General features: G+C 36.4%; 1 protein-coding gene across 3 annotated transcripts in view; it reads right to left on the minus strand.

Annotated features, from left to right (window-relative positions):
• Nucleotides 1–915: 915 nt before the first annotated feature.
• The window catches only part of LOC137407358 (solute carrier family 53 member 1-like), a 78,548-nt gene continuing 58,845 nt past the window's right edge, over nucleotides 916–20,618 (minus strand). For all 3 annotated transcript variants that reach the window (XM_068093986.1, XM_068093984.1, XM_068093985.1), the window contains 3 exons: nucleotides 20,229–20,337; nucleotides 8,934–9,022; nucleotides 916–1,727 (listed from right to left, as the gene is read on the minus strand). In XM_068093986.1, the coding sequence (XP_067950087.1) occupies nucleotides 1,565–1,727; nucleotides 8,934–9,022; nucleotides 20,229–20,337 (361 nt within the window). In that variant the 3' untranslated portion in view covers nucleotides 916–1,564. The remainder of the gene's footprint in view (nucleotides 1,728–8,933; nucleotides 9,023–20,228; nucleotides 20,338–20,618) is intronic.

The following is a 20,618-nucleotide window of genomic DNA, read 5'->3' on the forward strand; positions in this document are numbered from 1 at the left end:
GTGAATGCCAGGTATTGCATGAGTAGCAAATATTATGACTATTTGAATGCTACTAAGTTTTGCATAACTTATAGCTATAGCTTACACTAATTAGGCTTTACATCTGCCTGGACCTTGTGATTTCAATGAATACTACAGACTGCAATTATTTGTATTATAACTCATCATAGTCAGATGTGTTGATGCCAACAACCTTCAACTAGTTCAAATCACTATGAAATACTCTTTTACTTTAGATGGCCTCAAGGTTTTAAAATATTTCTCCAATCGATAGCCTAAAAACTTGAAATATTTAGTTTACCCCAAAAATAGCAGGTGGTAGCAATGTGTGTTCTAGCAATAAATTGGAGCACATGCAGTTGTGCTCCTATTTATTTGCCCCCATAATCCAACCAATAGACACAATAGACACAATACATACAACAATAATTAAATAATAGCAATTAAATGGTAATGTATATTGTATACTAGTAACAGAGAATAATATAAAACCCTGCTAGTTACATACATGTATTGTATACGTACTAGTAACAGAGAATTTATACATAACCCTGCTAGTTACATACATGTATTGTATACGTACTAGTAACAGAGAATAATATATAACCCTGCTAGTTACATACATGTATTGTATACGTACTAGTAACAGAGAATAATATATAACCCTGCTAGTTACATTCATGTATTGTATACATACTAGTAACAGAGAATAATATATAACCCTGCTAGTTACAGGCTAGCTACTGTACATACTTTATTCCCTCCCCGGAGGGAGTCTTGTGTAGGAAAGACAACTCCCGTGGATGGAGTCTTGTCTAAGTACGCTGCCACAGGTTGCCCTCAGTGATCAAGGAGCATTACTGACAACTGAATTTGAGATCTCCAATAAATATCAACATAGAGATATACATGAGATATATATATAAATATATATTTATTGCCATTCAATGCCTTACAACAAGAAGTAAAACAACTGGCTGAAAACTTGATAGTTGGATGAAAAAGGACAAGGTGAGGCATAGGCTGAGGCCATTTACTGCATATCAGTGAATACAACACCTACAAGCTCTCTTTTTTCAGCAGAGTTAAAAACAATTTGGCATTACAAAGTATGTTTGTAAAGACTATTGAAGTGTAAAACTACCAGGACAATATGGTTAGCCAGTTAGCCACATAAACATGCAGTTATCAGATGGTGTGCAACAGCATGCAGTGTGCCACTTAACAAGCAGTCATTGTGGCCTTGAATATGCACTGCGCATAGTGCAACTTAATAGTATAGCATAAACATTTAATGATATCATGTACAGGTGACTGGCGCCATATAATATATTCATTTAAAAAGAATTTCGACATATAGTAAACTATTAAAACATAAAATATATCCTTGTAGAATATTTATAGATGCTCACAATTAAAAACAACTCCAATGTGCTCATGACTAAGAGTTAAAAGAGTCTCTTGCATAAAAATGTTGTAAATGAAGATGAGGCAGCGGAGAGTGAGAATATTTGTTGATGGCAGCTGCCTATTACCACTCTTTGGCCTGTATGACAACTGGCTATTACCGCTCTTTGGCTTTGATGGAACTGCCGCTCACCTTGCGCTCCATGGAGTTATGGCGACGACGACCTTGCAGCCAACTGGAAACTCCACCTTTAAATGCAGTCCATGTGTCCGTCTGTTCTTCATCCTCTTCATCAAACCAGGTTTTTGTATCTCGTCGTCTATTGAAGAAGAAACCAAAATTTTTAATAAAGTAATAAAACAGCTCAATTCTACAAAGTACTCCGATATCAGCTAAAAAAGGCATCGAAGTGGGAAAAAAGGATTTTCCAAGCCAATTGACAGCAACTTGTATCAGCCTGATTCTGTTACACAGTACTTTCACAACCACACCACTATCTACAGGCTAACAACGCGGTACTTCCACAACAACACCACTATATACAGGCTGACAACATGGTACATCCACAACAACACCACTATCTACAGGCTAACAATACGATACATCCACAACAACACCACTATCTACAGGCTAACAACACGGTTCTTCCACAACAACACCACTATCTACAGGCTAACAACACGCGCGTCTAACCAAAAGGCTAAGCCGTTCTTACCATTTTCGTCGCAATTACTATTTACTGTCTACCATTTTCGCGATTGCACACACTAAACTATTAAATTATACAGTACGACCTCAGGTCACGTGTCCTGTTAAATTTCTTAAATATTTCTTTCGCCTTAATATATGGAAAACGATGTTTTTCCGTTTTCCCGATACGAAGTTGAATTGTATTTCGACTCTTTTTCCGTTATGCGACATAAACAAAAAATATCTCGAAATTATAATGTGGCAATCAGTCTACTGGTTACGACAAAAATGTCGATATGCTATTCACCAAAATCTCATTATTTCGTTATTTGTTACAGGTTATAGTGAAAACGAAGTCGAAAACTGAAAAATGATAAAATTTTAGCCTACGGCAATGTTGAAATTTAGTAAAATACATACTAAAACCTACCTTTAAGTATGTGTTTAGTAAGCTATATTCAATTAAGTTAAACTCAATGATTATGTTATAGACTGTCTCGAAGGTAAGAACTCCCCATGGTACGTACTGCATGTAGTACATTGTAATGTTACACTTTCTTGCAGATCATAACAATTAAATACACTAAAGTTACTGTCGGTAACTATAGTTACTAAGGCCGACATTTCATGTTACTATATTTTAATATTAATATGTATGTATTAAATATGTTTATACAAATTTGATGACTTTTACCAGGTGTTTGCTTTAGATCATTACTATGGGTTTCTATATCACTCTATACAACACTATTGCCTCACGATGCCAACACTGGACGAATTAAAATCATATAATTGTACACCAAATAATTTTGCATCGTTATCGTAGCAAAACAAGCTTCATTTAGCCATTACTCACTAATTATTTCCGATTTACATTTCAACACTTTACAGTTGTTTTATTTTTTCTCTCAAGTTATATGAACTGCACAAATCTTTTCTCATGATATGAAGTTTAAAAATTAGAATGGTGTCTGTTGTTATATGTTAAAAATGAATTTTCTGAGCATATACTTTTTAATTACTCAAGTCACACCGGACATTCACCTAGTTATTTATATAAAGTAATGCATATAAATTTCACATGAATGCTGCCCTAATTCAGCAAGTCTGCTTTCAAAAAGGACCTCTAATGTACATATTGCTATTTACTACAACACTATTATACATTACTGACCCCCTAACTTACATATTGCTATTTACTATAACACTATTATACATTACCGACCCCTAACGTACATATTGCCATTTACTATAACACTATTATACATTACTGACACCTAACTTACATATTGCTATTTACTATAACACTATTATACATTACTGACCCCTAACTTACATATTGCTATTTACTATGACACTATTATACATTACTGACCCCTAACTTACATATTGCTATTTACTATGACACTATTATACATTACTGACCCCTAACTTACATATTGCTATTTACTATAACACTATTATACACTGCTGACCCCTAACTTACATATTGCTATTTACTATAACACTATTATACATTACTGACACCTAACTTACATATTGCTATTTACTATAACACTATTATACATTACTGACCCTTAACTTACATATTGCTATTTACTATAACACTATTATACACTGCTGACCCCTAACTTACATATTGCTATTTACTATGACACTATTATACATTACTGACCCTTAACTTACATATTGCTATTTACTATAACACTATTATACACTGCTGACCCCTAACTTACATATTGCTAAATACTATAACACTATTATACATTACTGACCCCTAACTTACATATTGCTATTTACTATAAAACTATTATACATTACTGACCCCTAACTTACATATTGCTATTTACTATAAGACTATTATACATTACTGACCCCTAACTTACATATTGCTATTTACTATAAGACTATTATACATTACTGACCCCTAACTTACATATTGCTATTTACTATAACACTATTATACACTGCTGACCCCTAACTTACATATTGCTATTTACTACAACACTATTATACATTACTGACCCCTAACTTACATATTGCTATTTACTATAAGACTATTATACATTACTGACCCCTAACTTACATATTGCTATTTACTATAACACTATTATACACTGCTGACCCCTAACTTACATATTGCTATTTACTACAACACTATTATACATTACCGACCCCTAACTTACATATTGCTATTAACTATAACACTATTATACATTTTATCTAGCCACTCCCTTAGAACTTTGCAAGATAATCGACAGCCCAAAGAAATTACATACTGTACAATGTACATGTAGTTGAGTATTCTGCCCTAGCTACTAGCCCTAGTATTCTGCACTAACTACTAGCCCTAGTATTCTGCACTAGCTACTAGCCCTAGTATTCTGCCCTAGCTACTAGCCCTAGCATTCTGCCCTAGCTACTAGCCCTAGCATTCTGCCCTACCTACTAGCCCTAGTATTCTACCCTAGCTACTAGCCCTAGCATTCTGCCCTAGCTACTAGCCCTAGTATTCCGCCCTAGCTACTAGCCCTAGTATTCTGCCCTAGCTACTAGTCCTAGTATTCTGCCCTAGCTACTAGCCCTAGTATTCTGCCTCAACTACTAGCCCTAGTATTCTACCCTAGCTACTAGCCCTAGCATTCTACCCTAGCTACTAGCCTTGTATTCTGCCCTAGCTACTAGCCCTAGCATTCTACCCTAGCTACTAGCCCTAGCATTCTACCCTAGCTACTAGCCCTAGTATTCTGCCCTAGCTACTAGCCCTAGCATTCTACCCTAGCTACTAGCCCTAGCATTCTACCCTAGCTACTAGCCCTAGCATTCTGCCCTAGCTACTAGCCCTAGTATTCTGCCCTAGCTACTAGCCCTAGTATTCTGCCTCAACTACTAGCCCTAGTATTCTACCCTAGCTACTAGCCCTAGTATTCTACCCTAGCTACTAGCCCTAGTATTCTGCCCTAGCTACTAGCCCTAGTATTCTGCCTCAACTACTAGCCCTAGTATTCTACCCTAGCTACTAGCCCTAGCATTTTACCCTAGCTACTAGCCCTAGTATTCTGCCCTAGCTACTAGCCCTAGTATTCTGCCCTAGCTACTAGCCCTAGCATTCTACCCTAGCTACTAGCCCTAGTATTCTGCCCTAGCTACTAGCCCTAGTATTCTGCCCTAGCTACTAGCCCTAGCATTCTACCCTAGCTACTAGCCCTAGCATTCTACCCTAGCTACTAGCCCTAGTATTCTGCCCTAGCTACTAGCCCTAGCATTCTACCCTAGCTACTAGCCCTAGCATTCTACCCTAGCTACTAGCCCTAGCATTCTGCCCTAGCTACTAGCCCTAGTATTCTGCCCTAGCTACTAGCCCTAGTATTCTGCCTCAACTACTAGCCCTAGTATTCTACCCTAGCTACTAGCCCTAGTATTCTACCCTAGCTACTAGCCCTAGTATTCTGCCCTAGCTACTAGCCCTAGTATTCTGCCCTAGCTACTAGCCCTAGCATTCTACCCTAGCTACTAGCCCTAGTATTCTGCCCTAGCTACTAGCCCTAGCATTCTGCACTAACTACTAGCCCTAGTATTCTGCCCTAGCTACTAGCCCTAGTATTCTACCCTAGCTACTAGCCCTAGTATTCTGCCCTAGCTACTAGCCCTAGCATTCTGCACTAACTACTAGCCCTAGTATTCTACCCTAGCTACTAGCCCTAGTATTCTGCCCTAGCTACTAGCCCTAGCATTCTACCCTAGCTACTAGCCCTAGTATTCTACCCTAGCTACTAGCCCTAGCATTCTACCCTAGCTACTAGCCCTAGTATTCTACCCTAGCTACTAGCCCTAGTATTCTGCCCTAGCTACTAGCCCTAGTATTCTGCCCTAGCTACTAGCCCTAGCATTCTACTCTAGCTACTAGCCCTAGTATTCTGCCCTAGCTACTAGCCCTAGCATTCTGCACTAACTACTAGCCCTAGTATTCTACCCTAGCTACTAGCCCTAGTATTCTGCCCTAGCTACTAGCCCTAGTATTCTGCCCTAGCTACTAGCCCTAGCATTCTACCCTAGCTACTAGCCCTAGTATTCTACCCTAGCTACTAGCCCTAGTATTCTGCCCTAGCTACTAGCCCTAGCATTCTGCACTAACTACTAGCCCTAGTATTCTACCCTAGCTACTAGCCCTAGTATTCTGCCCTAGCTACTAGCCCTAGTATTCTGCCCTAGCTACTAGCCCTTGTATTCTGCCCCAGCTACTAAAGAACAAATGTTTACCGTTTCATGGCATATGATTTTAAAGTCCGCATCAGTGTCAACTCACAATTTCCAAATCAACCAAAACCGTTAAACAACTTTTAATACAGGCCGTGTTTGTCACAAAGAATATTTTATAATGCCTATAATTTTATACAAGTACGATAATTTCTAAAATGTATCATGTATGTTAATAAAAGCTTCAGTGTAGAAAATCACTGGCATATGGAAACCCATATAGTCATCGCACACATTTGTGCGATAAAAAATGAAATCATATAGCTAGCGTTTCGCAGGTGAATGAATAGCAAAGTCTGCGTCGAGATTGTTAACACTCCATCACTGCCGTTTCTCATTTATTAAGATTAGACACAGCTGTCAATGCTGACTTATAAGGTGTCAATGCTGATCAATAAAGTGTCAATGCTGACTAATAAGGTGTCAATGCTGACTAATAAAGTGTCAATGCTGACTAATAAGGTGTCAATGCTGACTAATAAGGTGTCAATGCTGACTAATAAAGTGTCAATGCTAACTAATAAGGTGTCAACGTTGACCAATAAAGTGATAATGCTAACTAATAAGGTGTCAATGTTGACCAATAAAGTGTCAATGTTGACCAATAAAGTGTCAATGCTGACTAATAAAGTGTCAATGCTGACTAATAAGGTGTCAATGCTAACTAATAAGGTGTCAATGCTGACTAATAAGGTGTCAATGCACACTTATAAAGTGTCAATGTTAACTAATAAGGTGTCAATGCTGACTAATAAAGTGTCAATGCTCACTAATAAAGTGTCAATGTTAACTAATAAGGTGTCAATGCTGACTAATAAAGTGTCAATGCTGACTAATAAGGTGTCAATGCTGACTAATAAGGTGTCAATGCTAACTAATAAGGTGTCAATGCTGACTAATAAGGTGTCCATGCTGACCAACGTAGCCATCCACAGGCTTCTTTCATGTATAACACACAGTAGCCCTTCTTGCTAATTTCACAGTAACATAATTATGGTTTGGTTAAACATATCTAATAGTCAATGATATGCGAAAGATATGCTGAAGATATGCGGAGGAGATGCTGAAGTTTTACTGAAACTATGCGGATGATATTCTGAAACTATGTGGATGATATACTGAAACTATGTGGATGATATACTGAAACTATGTGGATGATATACTGAAACTATGTGGATGATATACTGAAACTATGCGGAGGATATACTGAAACTATGTGGATGATATACTGAAACTATGTGGATGATATACTGAAACTATGTGGATGATATACTGAAACTATGTGGATGATATCTGAAACTATGTGGATGATATATTGAAACTATGCGGAGGATATACTGAAACTATGTGGATGATATACTGAAACTATGTGGATGATATACTGAAACTATGTGGATGATATACTGAAACTATGTGGATGATATACTGAAACTATGTGGATGATATATTGAAACTATGCGGAGGATATACTGAAACTATGTGGATGATATACTGAAACTATGTGGATGATATACTGAAACTATGCGGATGATATACTGAAACTATGCGGAGGATATACTGAAACTATGTGGATGATATACTGAAACTATGTGGATGATATACTGAAACTATGTGGATGATATACTGAAACTATGTGGATGATATACTGAAACTATGCGGAGGATATACTGAAACTATGTGGATGATATACTGAAACTATGTGGATGATATACTGAAACTATGTGGATGATATACTGAAACTATGTGGATGATATATTGAAACTATGTGGATGATATACTGAAACTATGTGGATGATATATTGAAACTATGCGGAGGATATACTGAAACTATGTGGATGATATACTGAAACTATGTGGATGATATACTGAAACTATGCGGATGATATACTGAAACTATGCGGAGGATATACTGAAACTATGTGGATGATATACTGAAACTATGTGGATGATATACTGAAACTATGTGGATGATATACTGAAACTATGCGGATGATATACTGAAACTATGCGGAGGATATACTGAAACTATGTGGATGATATACTGAAACTATGTGGATGATATACTGAAACTATGTGGATGATATACTGAAACTATGTGGATGATATATTGAAACTATGTGGATGATATACTGAAACTATGTGGATGATATACTGAAACTATGTGGATGATATACTGAAACTATGTGGATGATATATTGAAACTATGTGGATGATATACTGAAACTATGTGGATGATATATTGAAACTATGTGGATGATATACTGAAACTATGTGGATGATATACTGAAACTATGTGGATGATATACTGAAACTATGTGGATGATATATTGAAACTATGTGGAGGATATACTGAAACTATGTGGAGGATATTCTGAAGCTATGCTGAGGATACACTGAAGATGTACAGAGGATACGCAAAGGATAAGCCAAGTCTCCATATGATACATCTGGTGCACTATACAGCTTATGCATTGCTGCATCACTTAATAGATAGCCCATGCAAACGCGCTTTTGCCCAAGCTTTATGTAAAAAGAACACAAAGGTTCTTAATTATCATCAAACGGTGTCCACGCTTACCTAAGACCACCAGGTTTTGACTTCTTTGCATCCTGCTCCAATCTGTTAGTCACTCCATCTTCTTCATCCATCATTTTCTCTAGTAAAACCTGTCAAAAAGTCGCAATTATAAGCATCTTCTATTTCTAAAGCAATGACTAAAGCAAAGATTCCGCAAGATAAATTTATTTTTGCGTAAATGTTCTGCATCCAGCTCTACAGCTAGTTCTATATCCAGTTCTACAGCAAGTTCTATATCCAGTTCTAGAGCTAGTTCTATATCAAGTTCTACAGCTAATTCTATATCCAGTTCTACAGCTACTGTAGTTCTACAACTAGTTCTATATCCAGTTCTACAGCTAGTTCTACATCCAGTTCTACAGCTAGTTCTATATCCAGTTCTACATCCAGTTCTACAGCTAATTCTATATCCAGTTCTACAGCTACTGTAGTTCTACAGCTAGTGCTATATCCAGTTCTACAGCTAATTCTATATCCAGTTCTACAGCTACTGTAGTTCTACAGCTAGTTCTACAGCCAGTTCTACAGCTAGTTCTATATCCAGTTCTACAGCTAGTTCTATATCCAGTTCTACAGCTAGTTTTACTTAAGAACAAAAAGTAAATGAATGGAACAAAATTTGCATAGATAAAAAATTCCTATCTTTAACTTTTAATAGCGCTTGACAAGAGAAATGCCAAGGGCCTCCACTAGCCACCACTAATCATCACTCAGTAACGTCAATCCAACTGGGTATTGCGAAATGTATACTGAGATATTAATTACATTGCAGTAAATTGACCACAAGTGATAAACTTTCTAACTGCATTTCAACTGTGACCACTTGAGGCAAATCAGAGTACAACGTCAGCAAAAAATATTTCGCTTTGGGGCGAAGAAAATATAAGCTTCGTTCGGGTTCAATTTACTTATTTTTATTGTACCTGTAGTCTCTAATGTAAACTTCAAAAAGGAATGAAGATGTGCACCACAACCAATGCCTTGCTCTATAGATAAAGACATCTATTGCAGTATCTCTAACAGCATCAAGAGAGCCTGTTATGTATATTGTAAGAGAGGAGTTTTTGAGGAATATATATCGAAAAAAACCTGAACAAGTTGAATTCTGCAGTTTCCGATAGTGTTCATATTTATGGGTCAGTTCAGTTACTTTAAAAGTTATTTTCTTAAAGGTTGACTCGCAACAAAATTCACATTACAGTTATTTGGTATCAAAAGATTCACCATGTCTTACTCTGTTGTGTTGTAGGTGCCACATATGTGAAAATGTGATTACAAGCTCTTAAAAGCTCAAAAACGAAAAGCCGCCGTAGATTGGAATCTCTTTATTTCTCTGACGTAATCATAAAATTTGGTTATCGTCTTGTCACGTGATGTTCTCCCGTGAATTGAAAGGGCAATAAAAAGCTCAATATAAAACTTATTGTAGCACTAGTTTATGACAAACACTTCGGTTTTACCGAAGACCCCGTATCAAATATAGATGTTCCCTACATTACAGTTTTGTTTCGGTTTGGTCTAATCGGCAAGTCGTAATCTGATCATGTGACCCAATACTTCGCAAATAATTTTTGCAGCACTTTTCGATTATCACAGGTGACCAACAAGCTCGTCATGATTATCAGACAATGATATGTACTCCTTCGAAATAAGGCTAAAAAATTAAACGAATTTTTACGGTAAGTAATAAGATATCACAGCTAAAAGTGACAGCATTACAATGACGATAAAACAGACGCGTAAGAACAAAAGACATGGTTTTATTGAATGCGTGAAGTATAATTGTGAAATATTTTAACGAATAAGGTTGCATGAAAGTGTAAACAGAAACCATCTAACACAGCTACGTCACATTTGAGCCGTTTTGGAAAGAGAATCCAAACTACGGCGGTCTCGTGTGGCTGCGATTAACTGTTCGTTTTTGAGCTTTTAAGAGCTTGTAATCACATTCCCACATATTTTGCACCTACAACACAACAGAGTAAAACATGGTGAATCTTTTGATATCAAATAACTGTAATGTGAAGGATGCCGCAAGGATGCTATTAAATAACATGCTATAAATCTGCATATTTATAAGGTATACAACAATAATCGATCAAATGATACAAGTATATATTTAAGAACAAGTGACATAAACAAACCATACTTATATTACATGCAGAAACAAAAATTAACGCTTTTAAAACAGAAATACTTCCATCATTTGCTGGGATAGCTGCATTCTGATTGTTGCTTTCGATGTAACGAACATCTCCTAGTTGTTCAATACCTCCACAATATATTCTGACCTCAACTGTTCTTCTGCACTGATGAACTAGTTGATATTAGCGTCCAAACAATTGTTTGAGAGAGCCAAACTGTCATGCGCTGCATTTAGCACTAATGCAACGCGTGGAAGTTTTACTCACAATAAACGTAACCTTTGGTCCAAAATTTGCGAACCGGTTTTTATATGCATGTCCTTCGAAGTATTAGGGCCGTGTTAAACAAAAAACTACTATTAGCCTGAGACAATTAGTAGTTATTTCTATGGTGTTCCTTTCAAAGTTCTATCTATGATCGTAAATTTAAACCGTTTTTATATATGTACATGTACTTTGAAGTATCAGGACCACGTTAAACAAGGAACCACTATTAGCCTGAGACGCTAATTATTTCTATAGCGTTGCTGTAAAGGTTCATCTACCATCGAAAATTTAAGCCGTTTTCTCAATATAAACGTAAGCTACTTCGAAGTAGAAAGACCCCGTTAAACATAGAGCTACTACTAGCCTGAGACCGTTATTGATTATTGCTACGGTGTTGCTTTCAAAGTTTTAACGATAAAACGAAAAGCTTTGGAATTGGACAATGAGAGAACTAACTGATATTGATATAAATGATCCATTATTGATATGGATTTGTGGACAATTATCTACTGATCAGTTGATATTATGGGCTCGTAAATATCAAATAATGTCGAGTGGCGGGGTCAAATGGAGAGTGGCATTTAAATAGAGGTGGCAGTCTATTTTTCAACCCTTCTCTCAGGGAATACGATATACATATATTGTATACGATATACATACGTATATTGTATACAATATACATATTTTGTATAAAATATATGAACATATATACATACATATACATGTATATATATGTATATATACATGTATATGTATGTATATATGTTCATATATTTTATACAAAATACGTATATTGTATACAATATATGTATATCGTATACAATATATGTATATCGTATTCCCTGAGAGAAAGGTTGAAAAATAGACCGCCACCTCTATTTAAATGCCACTCTCCATTTGACCGCCACTCGACATTATTTGATCTTTACGAGCCCATAATATCAACTGATCAGTAGATAATTGTCCACAAATCCATATCAATAATGGATTTGTGGACAATTAGTCAGTTATGAATGTTTCAACGGCCTCAAATAACGAAAATTGAAAATTTGTCTTACTTTCTCCAAATGCTGTGTAAACATTTGAGTACCGACTACCAATTCTACCGGTCTACAGTAATTCTGTCAAGCAAACTATGTAGAATAAGGTCTTTGTATCGGCACAGTTCCACTGCTACCCACACTAACGATATACAGCCTTCCGAAAGTCCCGCCCACATTATGTCCGTCGCCTATCCTTGGGGCGGGGCTGTATATCATTGCCCACACTGAAAACTAGTTTCTTACTACCGCAAGTAAAATAAGCAGGCTGCGTCTTTGAAAAGAATATACATAGGGATAGGGTTATAAGGATGAGAAGTCTGCTGCAAACTGGATTTGAACTCACATTCTCCAGTTCTGCGGACATCCATACACCGTATCCAATTCACTACAATATTCTGCAAATCATGTTTTGCATTATCTTCAACAATATAATTTTATTATATAATTTTTACAAGCAAAAAGATTGTCATCTCGGCATAAAGCTTTTATTAAAAATATTAAAGTCGTGGCCACTCACATAGTTTTAGCTGATACAATAAGACAAATTCATCTACTGCAACAAACTCAAACAAAACATCATGGTTTATGCAGCACACATTCAAGTCTCTCTTTCCCCTTTATGGCAGTTTCCACACTGACAAAGCTGCTTCGGCTGGTGAGACGACATAGACATCCTGTAATCAGTAAAACAAATTCAATAAATATATGTCATTCATAGATATGTCATTCTAAAGCGTATCTACTGAAAGCTTTCAAATTGGGAGTTTGATAGATTGCGAGTGTAATTTTAAAAACGAATAAATGTTTAACAAAGGCACAATACGCCAAGCCAATGATTCGAAGCTTTGGTTCTGGAAGTTAAAGATTTGCATTGATCAATCGATTTTCTTCACTTTCTACAAGTGAAAAGTGAACATCTAAAGTCAAATCATAATTCTAATTTACTAGATAAAACTGCCACAGAAAATTTGAAGCAAATGTAGCTAGGTAAACCGATAAAAAAACATAAAAGGATGATTAGTGATAGCAAAAAGTTATAATTTTATTAATTAGTACATGTATTATCGAGTACTAAAATATTACCTTTAGTATATTCATCAATCTAAGCCATTGTATTGCTAGGTGCTAAAGATTAAAAAGAAGCCGTCAAGAACTCACTGTACATACGTATCCCGCACGCGCAGGAAATTACATTTTAGCCTCAAACAGGGAAATATAATCTGAATGTAAACTCAACAGGAAACTCTATAGGAGACTCAAAGTAAAAGATAAATTTACCTCCATTCTCCGATCTTCCTCCATAGAACTTTAACTACCTGATGCCAAGAAAACACGGAGTCGCCTTCGCAGTAACTTTACAGCAATTTTTACAATTATGTTGTTCGCTGATAAAACGTGTCTATCAAGTAATTCATTAAAGTAACGATGTTAATTAATTTAGTAAATATCGATGTCCATGCGATTTAATAATAGAGTAAAGTCCCTAAAGTTGAGATCACAGACAACGCGTTTTACGAGTGATAACATTTATTACGGCCTATATAAAAATTTCGCGCAGATGATTGGTTAAGGAAGCGACCTCATATTTATCGCTCGTGGTTTCTTTTCAAATATATTGCTTGTGATGTCACGAAAGAAGCACCCGCTGGAACGTGAGCTTTTTAAAAGAGGGCTTCATTCAAACGCATATATCTCTGAACAGGGTTGGTCTACAAAGACAAAAATGGCATCAAATTGTAGCTGATGTTTTAGCCTTTTATATATGGGTCTTAATTTCACTAAATCGAATTTTTTGGCGCAACCACATCTTTAATATGAGTAGTAAGTAAATTATAGAGCGGTCTTTCATCTTTTTATTCGGTCGCACAATGCCAACTGAATTAATATGAGTAGTAAATACCATACTTTCGGACTGTTGGCCGCTACTTTTTTCTGATGGTTTGAGCCAAGTGGCTTATATAAAGGTGCGGCGAATCTGTGGTTTTTCCTTCACCGCTAGGGTGCATTTACTGAAATCTTCGGTTAGTGTGCCTCTTTACAGTGCCCAACGGAACAGTTCCGTTTTAAACAGCAAAGTTGCAGCCGTGTTAAAAAGCACCACCCTGAGTTCTGTAGCCTATACAAAGGTGCCTATACAGCTATACAAATGTACTACTCACTAAATGAAATAAATTAATGAGTAGTAATTTACATGTAATTGATATTTACCGCCATTGTGTACAGAGAAGGTCACATGAACGTTTGTTTCTTGCAGCCACTGAAAAAAACGTTCTCACCTACTAAATTTCTACATCAAAAAGATATGTACTGCTTATGCAATGTTGTATTGTCGATGAATTGCCACAGCTCCACTACAAAACCCTTTCACTTGCGTCCACGTACAAATTTAGCCATCTGCCAGCCATTTTGTGGATATTGCTTCATGATATGTATACAATACTTTTTCACTTTCAAACTCCATCTAGAACGTTTGTTTTGGTTGTATATTTCATTTTGCCAACATGTTAATAAACACTGCTATGCAAAAAATTCGTTGTACACTGTAGCTATACTTTGTGCAATTGATAAAGCGATGTGAAGCTACGAAGCTAAAATGATCCTCTACAATGTTCCTTATTCTTACAAAACCATTACTTTCACCACCATCAAATTCAGTGCTGCTATTGCTACTTTAATTATCTGTGTAATCACAAAAATCTGAATCGGCTATAATGTCATCAACATAAGTAGTTAATTATTTTCTAACTCAGAGGTGTTCACAGAACTTACACAAAAAAGCTCGTTTTTAAGTTAGAAGTTTCCAAACAAAGATTTAAAATTAAACTTTAGGCTAATTTTATCGAAATCTTAGTACAACACTGTCACTACCATAAAAGTCCTAAAGATCGCTGGTTATGTTATCAATGAATAATAAAATTCAGTTACTAGCAATTGCTGGGAAAGTCGCAAAAATGTGTGTACGGCGATCGACAATAGAAAATGCACAAATGAGTCTACTTCAGTGAAAGGGTTAAAAACGTTGGATTTGCCACTGTTTGTGATAGTAAACATGTTTATTTCTTTCCGCAGCCGAGTTACTTTAACTTTTTTCCCAGCTACGAGTACTACAGAACTACAGAACTTGCACGGGTACTGCTACTGTGCTTTCACTACTACATTTTTACTTCAAAAAGGTAAGTACTTCTCATTCAATGTTGTATTGTCTATGAATTGCCATACCTCCACTACTTGATAACTTTAGATTTGCCACTGTTCGCGATAGTAAACATGTTCATTTCCTTCAGCAGCTGAAGTACTAATTTTTTTTCCAGCTACGAGTAGGCCTACTGTAACTTACTACTACAAAACTTGCACGGGTACTCCGAAGGTTGCGATAGGCAATGGTGAAAAGAAAGAGAGCAGCTGGTATCGACTTACTGTCACCCTGCTTTAGCCATGACCAGCTGTACGTCGCCTGCTCAAAAGTAGGCACAAGCCGAAAACTGTTTGTTCATTCAACCAACAGAAAAACTAAAAATGTTGTCTATCCGCAAGTGTTGCGTTGAACTAACATTTGTGTTATTGTTATGCCATGCTTGCATTGAATTAACATTATGTTATTGTTATGTCATGCTATGTTCTCCATGTTCTTCTATACCTACATATTATCCACATGAGGCATTTTCTAACATATTTTTCAGTATATAAATATTTTCATGCATTCTTTTTCCTTATTGTATCTCATAAAAAGGCTATCATGTGGGCTTTATGTTTTATTATTGTAAGGTGCTAATGCTGTATCTGCCTTGACATCATACTGCCTGTGCTGTTATACATATAAATTTTATCAACACAACCTCATTACTGTTTGTATATACCATGTCAAAACACAGGCTATAGACGAAGAACTGGTGAGCCATGATTAGTGTTTTAAGCATGTAGAAGTCTCCATTCAACAAATGCTGGCCATAGCAAAATATTTTGTATAATTTCTTAAAAGATGCAAAATTTTTCAATACTGCCAGTTTGAAAAACTTCAGTTTGCCTAGCAATGTCAATTTCATAATCAGTTCTCTGTACACAAATAGGGCCACTCCGATTTTAATGGTTTGACACTGATGCATTGTAGACTAGCTGTAAAACGTATTGCAGATTTCCATTGTTCTCCCCAACATTATTGACATGAAATGACATTATGACAAAAATTTCAGTAGACTGCATATTTGGAGTTGTTCTACAGTATGAAAGGCAACTCTCAATAAACCTTTTGCTGCACGTGAATCTGTTCCTATGGACGGGTGATAATGCAGCTACTGGTTCGGGTTCGTAGCATCACTAGGGGAAGTGCGTGAGATCTTTTTCACCCCGAGTGCAGCAAAAGTCTTTAGGCGCGGCGCTCCAGATGAATGAGTTGGCGAGTGCGAGGTGATTGATTGCGAGGCGATTGATTGAGAGTGTGAGGCGATTGATTGCAAGGCCAGTGCAAGGCGATTGAGTGCGAGGCAAATGATTGCGAGGCGAGTGCGAGGTGATTGCGAGGCGAGTGCGAGGTGATTGCGAAGCGAGTGTGAGGTGATTGCGAAGCAGGTGCGAGGCGGTTAATTGTGAGGCGATTGATTGCGAGACGAGTGCGGGCTGATTGATTGCAAGGCGATTGATTGCGAGTGCGAAGCGGATTGATTGCGAGGCAAGAGCACGATTGTCAACTACGAGGCAGGTAAAGACTAGTCGGCCGAGGCGGGGGCTCGGCGGCAAGAGTGCGCGATCGTCAACTGCAAATATAGACGGTATGAACGGATGCATGAATCTAGACGCACGAATCTAGACGCGCGAATCTAGACGCGCAAATCTAGAATATTTACTAGATTTTACACGTATCTAGCTTTAAAACACATTGCAGATTTCCATTATTCTCCCCAACATTATTGACATGTTTTATAATATGTGTATGTATACTCTGATCAGGGCAACAATCTCAGTAGACTGCATATATTTGGAGTTGTTTTACAGTATGTAAAACAACTCTCAATAAACCTTATGCTGCATGCGAATCTGTTCCTGTAGGCGGGTAATGCAGCTAGTATTTATATATATAAACCCCCAAAATTTGTCATATGTCTCTTCAGATATTTGTCTGCTATTGAAATCATGGATTGAAAAGCTCGCTTCTTGCTGGACTTGAACCCATGAAGATCGCGACTGCAATTTTCTATACTCACATCTAACCATAAAGCTAGAGAGTTCTTATAATAGTGACGCATTAATTGATACATTGTGCCCACGGATTACGATGCCCCTACAATGATAAAATATTTTTCGCCAACTCCATGAAACATGCTTTGTCAATATTTTCGAATAGAGCAAATTTGTTTTCTTGCCATACGTTACCCACAACGATTTCTCGCGAAATTAAAATTTGGCATATGTTGTACTAACTACGATGAAATAACAAAAATGTTGATATGCTATTCGCTGAAATATCTCCCACAAAGCTGAAAAGATATATACGTTGCTTGCTATTGCTCAGCATTATCCGCTATCGTAAAAACAGACTCGCAAAAAGATAAGTGATAAAATTTTAGTTGAAAGATTGAAGTTTACTAAAATACATACTAATACTAGCTTCAAGTATGTGTTTAGTAAGCTAAATTCATTCAAGCTAGATTCAGCGTTTATCTTACACGTCTGTCTCAAAGGTAAGAACTCTTCATGGTACATACTGTTGTATGTATTGTACATTACAATGTTACATTTTATTGCAGATCATAACATACAAAATCACAAAATGTGCTGAAGTTATTGTAGGTAACTATATTTACTACGGTTAACATATTGTTTTGATATTATTTTTTAATGATGTTGATTTTTACCAGGAGGTGTTTGCCTTAAATAATTACTATGGGTTTCTGTACAACTCTGTATGACATTTTCGCCTTATGATGCCTACACTGAAAGGAACTAACATCATATAATTGTATACCAAATAACTTTCCATTGTAATCGTAGCAAAACAGACCATATTTAGCCATTACTTGTTAATGATTTCACATTTACATTTAAATACATTTACAGTTTTATTTTCCAGCCTAAATTATTTCAACAAAACACTTCTTTCATCATATGAAATTTAGAAGTTAGAGTTGTTTGAAAGTTTTAAAACCTTTACAGTTGTTTTATTTTTTGTGTTCATTTATTTAAACTACACAAAACACTTCTCATGATATGAAGTTTAAAAGTTAGAATGTTAAATGTTGTATATGTTAAATACAAATCCATTTTCTAACCAAAGACTTTTGTATTACCCCGGCAATGCCAGGCATTCCAATTAGTCTATATATGGGCATAAACACTAATTTAAAATTTAGAGTTATTTGATGCCAACTACACATGCACATTTACTCCCATTATAAAATTCTTTGAATTGATTGATGCAGTATTTTCTTGGTTTTCAGATAATATAAAATTTACTGCTTTCAAAATAGTAGTTCCGGAGCTGTGAAGTGCAACTTGCATAAATGATGGGACATTTTGTGATGGCCCATCACAAAGTTGGATATTCTGTGAAAATGTTTTGCGCAGGTCAAATAAATTAAAGAAAATAAAACAACTATGGTATAAAAAGGTTTAGATGTGAAATAATTAGCAAGTAATAGCTAAATTAAGCCGGTTTTGCTACAATTACAATAAAACAAAATTCAGTAATGATACAATTAATACGAACTGAAAAAACAAAATAAAAATCCTGAATATGTTGAATCAATAATAACAATTCTTGCATAGAAGTGTGTGTGTATAAAAAAGGTTACTATTCCACCAGAAGCTATCCATCAAAACTTTGAATACAACGATACTGGTACCTCTCGATGCTGGTACAAAAGTAAAAATCATATCGTACCGCCTTTGTCTGACCGAACGGAGAGAGAATGTCGAGGCTCTTCCTAGGGAGATAATACAATCGTTCACGTGAAAAGAATTGGCCTTGACGGCGTATATAGCACTTGAACTTTATGAAAAACCGAACATAGAAGTTCAAGAAAACACGAAAAAGCATCGTGTTTCATGGAGGTAATAGAATTTATAGAGTTTCAAATAATACGTCATTTAGTGTGTCCACAAGCTATACCCTATATAATAGTGCCTTTGATCAATACGCCTTGTATAGCTCAGTAGTAGAGTGTGCACAGATTTAAAAACTTGTGGTTGCAATCATCGTAGGATCAAATCCATCTTAATGCGAAATTTTAAATTCCAAGATTTTAATAGCTATAGCTGGATAAACACCGACACACAAACCAACTTGGAGGAATATATAGTAACAATGACCATGTTCTCCGTTGTTCAAGGTGTTCAGAGAGAGCACGAACAAGTGAGCTGGTATTCTCTGGCCAAGAGCCACCATTTTGATGCTACTAAAGACTACTGAATAGTAAATTGTCCATTATAATAGAAACTCTTGCATGTATCAGCTCACTGTCTTGTGTTCTTATGACCGTTACGTACCATCTCTTAGGTCTATGGCAGTGATAGAGATATGACGACTTTAAAATCACCTGATCACTGGAGTCTATGGGAGTGATAGAGATATGACGACTTTAAAATCACCTGATCACTGGGGTCCATGGGAGTGATAGAGATATGACGACTTTAAAATCACCTGATCACTGGGGTCTATGGGAATGATAGAGATAAGACGACTTTAAAATCACCTGATCACTGGGGTCTATGGGTGTGACAAAGATATGACAAGTCTAAAATTACCTGATCATTACAGTCTATGGGAGTGATAGAGATATGATGACTCTAAAATCACCTGATCACTGGGGTTTATGGGAGTGATAGAGATATGACAAGTCTAACATTACCTGATCACTGTGGTCTATGGGAGTAATAGAAATATCCCTGACTGCACGGAATTCTCCACAGTTATTCAAATGTTCGTTCTCAAGTCGAAAGAAATTCCAGATGAACCTCCTAACAAAATGAGTGACAGAAAGATTAATTTTTAGATGAGATTAAAAAGACTACCTTTGTAAAGATGTTACAGAGAAGACTATCCTTCAAATGTAACAAGACTATGGTAGTTATCCCTGCTGTTCCCTACTGTTGTCATTCAGATAAATGATATGTTTTAATGACAATGTTTCATTACGGGATATACTAATATGTACATATATCAATTGGCATGCACACTAACGCACGAAATGGCATTTCATGTCAAATAATGAGAAACATATTTACTCCAAGCAATGAGG

This window comes from Watersipora subatra, chromosome 10 (genome assembly GCF_963576615.1).
Source record: "Watersipora subatra chromosome 10, tzWatSuba1.1, whole genome shotgun sequence".
Taxonomy (NCBI): Eukaryota; Metazoa; Bryozoa; class Gymnolaemata; order Cheilostomatida; family Watersiporidae; genus Watersipora; species Watersipora subatra.